The 7,354-nt window shown below is 40.4% G+C and overlaps 1 protein-coding gene across 1 annotated transcript in view; it reads right to left on the minus strand.

Annotated features, from left to right (window-relative positions):
* Positions 1-5,381: 5,381 nt before the first annotated feature.
* Positions 5,382-7,354, minus strand: part of TSPAN14 (tetraspanin 14) — a 111,841-nt gene continuing 109,868 nt past the window's right edge. Inside the window, exon 9 of the mRNA XM_019502298.1 lies at positions 5,382-6,680. Within this exon, the coding sequence (XP_019357843.1) occupies positions 6,609-6,680 (72 nt within the window). The 3' untranslated portion in view covers positions 5,382-6,608. The remainder of the gene's footprint in view (positions 6,681-7,354) is intronic.

The raw sequence follows: 7,354 nt of genomic DNA on the forward strand, positions 1-7,354 counted from the left end.
GGAAGATTATTACACTGGAACGGACTGTTAGTAGAAACTAGAACTGTGTCATAGCTTAAAAGAAGACTTCAAATTATAAAGAGGCTCAACAAGGACATACTGCATAATAGTGTGTACATTCTATACTATACATAATATACATGCTTACACAGCTTGCCTTTCACCAAGAGATGAAAAATAAAATGCCTTCTTAAGTTTCTGTTAGTGCTTTAAAACGTTTACTCCAAAGCATTTCTATTTTTAACTTTGACTTTTCCTCTATGGAATAAGGAATTTATTTCTTAGATGCATCAAAACTTAAAAATATTTGGATACAAAAATTAGATTAAAAAATTACAAGTATCCAGGTTTTAGGTAGCAGGTCTCAGAAGCCTAGACATATGCATTGTTATAAAGTTGTCCATTTTAAAAGGGATTTGACATAGGAAGTTTAGGAAGCCATAGTAACTGTAGCAAATAAATACAAATTTATTCACATCTTAAGGGTGACCAGATGCAGACTGTCTAGGCCAGTGATTCTCAATCAGGGCGCTGTGAGATCCTTTCAGGGATGCTGCAGGTTACCCCACAATGTTAGCACTGTAAGGTGCACAAACAAGATTCATAAGACATACCCAAAGTTTTCTAATAAGAATTCATAGTGTCAAAAACTTTGTCTTGTGGTCTTTCTAGAGTTCTTTGCAACAGAAGCATTGCATTATTATTTTTCTGAAGTCAAAAAAATTAAAGAAAACTAAGAGCTAGCATTTTCCATAATGTACCCTGAGGCTAAGAGGGTTGAAAACCACTAGTCTGTACCTGCCTGCTCTGCCAGCAAAACTGGAGACAGCAACCACTACCAAACCAAACTGCCACAGCATGTGCAGACCAATATTTTATAGCTTCATGTTGTTCTACTCAGCACCATTGTTATAAGAACATTTGGGAAGGCACCAGATGCTTAAGGACCTGGCAGCCAGCTGAAGGAACTGGAGCATCAACACATGGCTCCAGCTGGTTGCCAGACAGTCATAGAAGCTGCCTTCTTCACAGAGGGGGACAAGCTCTGCCAGCTAAAAGGTTGGTTTTTCTAACACAGCGTGTCAGCAGTGTAGCCTAAACTTTGCAGTGAAGACAAGGTCCATTTCTATATAATGCATCCTGGAGCAGGGCTGTCCAACTAGTAGCCTATGGGCTGCACGCAGCCCAAAAACACTTAACATGCTGCTGCTGGGGCCCACAGGTTGCCTCTTCCACTGCCATGTGGCAGAGAAGGCCCCAGCGGGCCACTGGAACAGTCAGGGTTGCCAATTCAAGAATTTATTTATTTATTTATTTTACTGATGATATGCTCAGGTTTTACTGAGGACCAAACATTTTTTTACTGATGTGTACACATAATGTAAATGGAACCCTTCTGCCAGACCCTGGAGAACTGCCAGGGTCAAACCATAGTACAAAGGTTGCAGATCATTGGTTTTAAAAATAATAATAATAAAAAGCAGCTTGGATTGGTAACCTTACTTGACTGCTGTAATAGTTTTACACCATGCTGTCCCCTCAGTGGTCCCCTACTCACCCCACCTTGGTGCCCCCAAATGCACCCTATACTGTGCTGTCTTCTGCGATATGGAGCCCCCAAAGCTTTACCCCTGTACTTGCCAGCCAGAACAGACCCCCACAGACAGACCACTGTCTAACACTACTGGGTGTCAGGTAAGCACAGTCAGACAGGAGGCAGCAGCATCGGGAGCAGCACCACTACCACAGAGCCCTCAGAAAAGCTGCCCTTCAGGATGCTGTACTCTCAACTCAACCACCAGGCAGCACTGCTATGCTCCAACTGCTTTAATAATGCAACTACCTTGTTTTCCAACCATGGAACTTCATTGAGATCTGTGCTTTCATGGAGCTGATTTTGCAAAGCTGTTTTTTGCTTCCTGATTTACCGATAGCACAAATTTGTTATGGAATTTACAGACAGGTGTTTTCAGCCTGGTTAGTTACAGAGTTCCTGTACATTTACAGAACAGATGACAACCCTGGGTACAACTCACATGGCAGGTGAGGTATGTGCTACCAGTGGGGGGACCACCCTTGCAATGTGTAGTCTAGGGGCAGCATGCCAATGCTGTCTACAGGTCCCAGCCACACAGAAGTCAAGTTACCCTGTTTTGGAGTTCTTCATGAAGGCTTTCAACTCAGTCTTTCATACTAGTATATCATGCAGAAGGCCTGGGTGATAAGTCATGTATAACACGCAGCAATCTAAGAACTCAGAACATCTAAAGATAAATTTATCCAGGGCACCTGCATCAAAAGGCACCTTCCCAGTTATTTGTGCTGGTCAATACATCTCAGTAATAAAAATAACTTGAATTAGTAGTAATTGGACCCAGTAAGTGTTAGCTCTGAAAAGAAAAAAAAACTCCAGTGATTTAAAAAATGGAAGTTTTATTTATTTAAGATAGATTTATTTTAAGACTTAAACCAAAAAAAATGTTAGAAAAGAAATCGGCTGTGGTACAGAGCTTGATCCACCCATGGACTAAAAACACATTGTTAAAAGATGCATACATCTTTACGGAAGCCCCTTAGTCTTGTTTCTTATTCAGTGTGGGGCTTAAACGAATCTATTCTCATCTTAAACTACAGGCAGGGTGTGGCTGTTCAAATCCAAGCACATCAAGATGAGACCCAAAGTCCAATATCACTGCAAAAAGTTAAATAAATAGACCACTTTATAGAAATAAAAGCAACTGATACCTTCCAAAAATGAAATGCTCTTTTTGAACATCAGTTCCACTCCCCTCCTTAGTCTGGATCCTTCACATTCGCATTCACATTTGACATTGCTTTGAAAACGCTCCAACTTGTTTCCACTGTAGTGTTGTAGAGAAGGTCTGAATACCACCATTGACATCTGAACTTCAAAACTTCACAAAATCATTTTGCCAATGCTTGGTGGTGGAATTAATTTTTGAATTGCTCTTCATTAGGAGCTTTAGAGATGTTAGTTAAGTCACGAACACAAGCTGTCATACTCAGGGGCCAAACTGTTATCAGTGAAGACACTGCAAGTTCATAAAGGAAGCAATAATACACCTTTAAATAGAAATCAGCAGGAAAAAGTCCTTCTATGTCAACTTATATCTGCCTTTTGCTACCTATATTAACCACTATTACAACGACTGCTCTTTAAAATAGCTTGAGGGGAAAAAAAAAATTAAGTTGTATTCAATGGGTCCCTAAGAAGGATCCCTGGAACCAGAAAGAAGTGAAAAGATCAATCCCCCCCACCCACCCCCAAAAAAACCTCCCTGTATACCCTGAAATGGAGCTGAACTATTCATTGCTTTCTTGAGGAATGAGGTTTTTACAAGATCACTGAAGGACTGTTGCAATTAGTTGGTGGTAACAGTAGCAAAAGCAACAGAACACATTAATCATGAAAAGCTACACTGCAAACAAATTATGTTTTGTTTAGAGGATATAAAAAAAAAAAGAGGGGTCAGGCACTAACTTTAAATTGAGCATACAGGGGAGACCTACAGATATACAGATACCATGAACATGTATTACATTGATGCAGACCTTCAACTGGTATCATTCACGTAACTTCATTGGAGTGGCGTTGATTTTCATTAGCTGGTATTATTAGCCTTTCAGGTCAATGCCTTACAAGTTGTTTTCACTTGTCTTCACAAGTTCACTATGCCAGCTGTCCGATTTCCCAGACACCACCACTCTCTTATGAATACGAAGCACTCTTTTCAAACTGTATGTCCCCAAATAGATTACTATAGGTCACAACAATAAACTAGCTGATGTGGCTTTTAAGTTTCAGATTTTGGAACTTGCAAACCAGTGTTTTCAGCACAAGAGCTGAAAGCAATAATTACAGATGCCACACTGCTGCTTGCTAAATGCATATGTCAGCAAGTTTGAAGCTGTTCCTACATTAGATACAGTAAACACGTGGCACAGACTTGAGTTTCAGAGCTGTTGAAACTGCTTCCCTTGACTTCTCTCCAGCTTTCTTCTCCTACCTCCTGCTGTTCTTCTTGTGACAAAGTAAAAATCACAGTGTATGCCTGTGGATTTTACCTTCAAGTGTCAGAAAAGAGTAGTAGTAGACACTGTATTTTTGTCATTCTTTTGTCATGAGCAAATTAGCCACTGTTAGATAGGCTTCCTTTTCCTGTTGTGTCTCAGTTATTGGCCAGAAAAAGAATCTTCAAAAGCTCAACTGAAAGCCACACGCAAAATATAGGATACTGTGTCTGTGAAATGTTTCACAGGATGTCAAAACAGCCATATTTATCTTCAATAAATAAAGGCTGACTACAGTTGCTTACTGTTAGCTCTGTTTGGTGGTGAAATGCTCATTAATACTTGGGTAATGGAAACATTTTAAGATATTCATTCAGAGATATTCAAAAGCTTGGCATCCTAAGAAAGCAACACACCATAGAAACAGCATTAAATCCTTCTGGCAGCTTAGATTATAAGTAGCAAAATATAATTACAAAAATATAAAATTTTCTAGAATGTACACTAGGTTAGGCACTGTAAATAAGTCTGCTTTCCCTGAAAAATAGGGCATCTTTACAAGCAATAAACAATTTGTTAGTAAATGGCCCATGGTAAAAACTGACAACTACAACCATTTCAAGGGGGTTTTAGCCACATACTTCATCTTTTAAACTCAGAAGTTGAACAGAACAAGTTAAGAAAACAGAAGAACAATTGTAGCAAGCACTGTGGCAGCCCTGTGCCAAAGCTTTCTGAAGTTTAGGCGTGCACCAATATTTTCTTGGCTGACACTGATAGCCAGTTATTCCCCAGGCATATCAGCCGATACTGATCTAATAACCAGTTTACAGGAATGCAGCTGGGGAGCGTGGAAAGAAACACCCTACAGGTAAGTCTGTGGAGGGGAAGGGATGTGGCAGCTCGAGGCCCTGAAGACGAGGGGCAGGGGTTGGAGGTGCTGCCCAGCCAAGGTAGTAAACGGGACCCAGGGGCCAGGGCGGGGACCTCAGAGCTGAGGGCAGCTCATCCAGGGGATCAGTATCCCAGCACTTAAAAATGGCAGCAGAAGTCTTTCCATTTGAGCTCAGTGGGCTTTGCAGTATTTTCAAGAAATTAAGGCCTTAACTGACTCTGGATAGAAGCAGGAACATCACTGTCTTAAGAGTTAAGTTTGCTCTGGGGCAGGCTCCATGTCTAAAGATGTGGTTCTTAGCACCACACCACTGGGACTGAATTTAGCATTTATGTAGCTCAGGCAGTGTGTTTCACTGAAGAAATAAATTCATTCAAAGTTTTTTAAAAAATTACACTAATTCTACCAAGTCCAGTGCCCTAGTAGATTTGCATGCAATGCATAAGCTCTTGACTAGCCAGAAATACCATGAATCACAGGGTTACATGCATGGTTTTGAGTTCTTGAAGGGTTTTTTTAGCTCTACCATTAGCAATCAGAAGTCTCAGAAAATGGGTGAAGGGGATTTTAAAAATGACAATGCGCAGTGCATTGGGTCTGGGAGATATTAGATCCGAGGCTAAATCTGGACTACAGCATCTCTAGCCATCTCTGGGACTTAACAGCATTTTGAAATGTCCTCAGCCCAGCAGACAGCACCTTTTTAAAAGTTAAAAAGGTTTAAGCAATTCAGAAAGTCCCCCCCGCATAAATAAAAAATATTTACAAGCTTCCAAGAAGGAGAAACAGAGACTCTAACCCCTCCAAATCCTGAAAGAAAAGGTTTCCAACATATAATGCTATCAATGTACAATTACAATTTCTTCTTTTCTTGAGGAATACATGTAGATAAGCAATTTCAAAATGGCTTCTGTCATTCAGTTCCTGGTTTCAAGCACAAGTTCCTGCAACTGAAATATCTGTGTTACCTCTGATCATCTGAAATATTCCCTGCTTCTGCACAGTCAATGCTTTATTACCTATTTAGTGATTTTTCAAATTTTCTAACAAGACTATCATGACTACTAATTATCTTACCACATAACTGCATTGACCTTCTATTCAAATAGGAGACAATGAAATGCTTGATGCCTCCAGAATAGGTTGCAATATTTTGACAATACCATCTTTTCCTATTTTACCAGTCTCATCTTCATAGATCTTTATGACACCTGCTTCTAGGACTATAGCAAACAATGCAAGAGATGAAGTTATCACTCAAGTTGCAAACGTAACATTTCTAACCTCTTATAGGGATAACAGGAAGTCAAGACAGAATGGCCCCTATAGTAACAAAGTTGGTCATGAGAAGAGTTTACAACAGTTTCCATTTCTGCTTGCTAACATCTAAGTCTGTGTCTCATTCTTGGAATCTTGCCTCTTCAGTAATAAAAAAAGATGTAATTTTAGTGCTTGAGTCTTCCGCTGGAAAATAAGAAATACAGATATGGTGCTGGGTGATCTCTTTCTGCACCAACTTGAGGCAGAAAAGCAGAAGCAGGATAAGAGCCAGATGATATAGAAATAAGGCTTTTAAACCAGGAGTACTTCAAGGCCTGCACGTGTCTGTCTCTTTGACCTTTATTTCCAATTAATAGCAGTGAAATATACTTGTCTTCACAGTGGGTGCCTGCTTTCATCTTCAGAAATTATTCCCTGCCTTCACAGCTTCAATATCAGAAATCAGCGTCCTGGCCAGGAAAATCCCAAAAATCTAAAAACACAGAAAGCAGCTTTCAGCTTGGGAAAGTAAGCAGACTAATAGTAGTAGTAATTCATTCACAGCTTTCACCAAAACAGTACAATAAAAATAATATATTAATAAAATAACAGTATTTCGATTAATAGATATGACCAGTTTATGAGAGACGGCTGACAAGGAAAAAGCCAGAGTCTGTCACCCATTCTGTCAACATTTATAGTTATAAGTAACATTACTGAAATATTTTGTCTCTCTGATTTCACCAGTACTGTGCATAAGGGCAATAAGTTGATAAAGTGTGTAATAAATCAGAGTTGCTGTCCTATGCGAAAGTGTCAGAGACAGGACAGGACACACAGAAGACATGCACTGATATCTCGATCATGTATCAGATTGGCGCTGATAACATAAAAATTAACAGTATTGGTTATTGGCTTTTTTGGGCTGAAAATGTCACCGATAAATGAAGCATGCATTTGCACAGCCACAACATGCATGTGGCCAGGAATGCAGCCCAGCAGCTTGGAGAGCAGCATCCTGCTGGTAAGTCTGAGGGAGGAACAGGCATGGGGGAGGGAAGGGGCATGGCAGGGCAGATCGAGGCTCCCATGGTGAGAGAGGGAGTGGGGCAGGGGCAGGTGCTGCAGAGCCAGGGAGGTGAATGCAACCCTGGGCCTGGGAGCAGG

This window comes from Gavialis gangeticus, unplaced genomic scaffold (genome assembly GCF_001723915.1).
Source record: "Gavialis gangeticus isolate Ggan-Ray unplaced genomic scaffold, GavGan_comp1, whole genome shotgun sequence".
Classification (NCBI taxonomy): domain Eukaryota; kingdom Metazoa; phylum Chordata; order Crocodylia; family Gavialidae; genus Gavialis; species Gavialis gangeticus.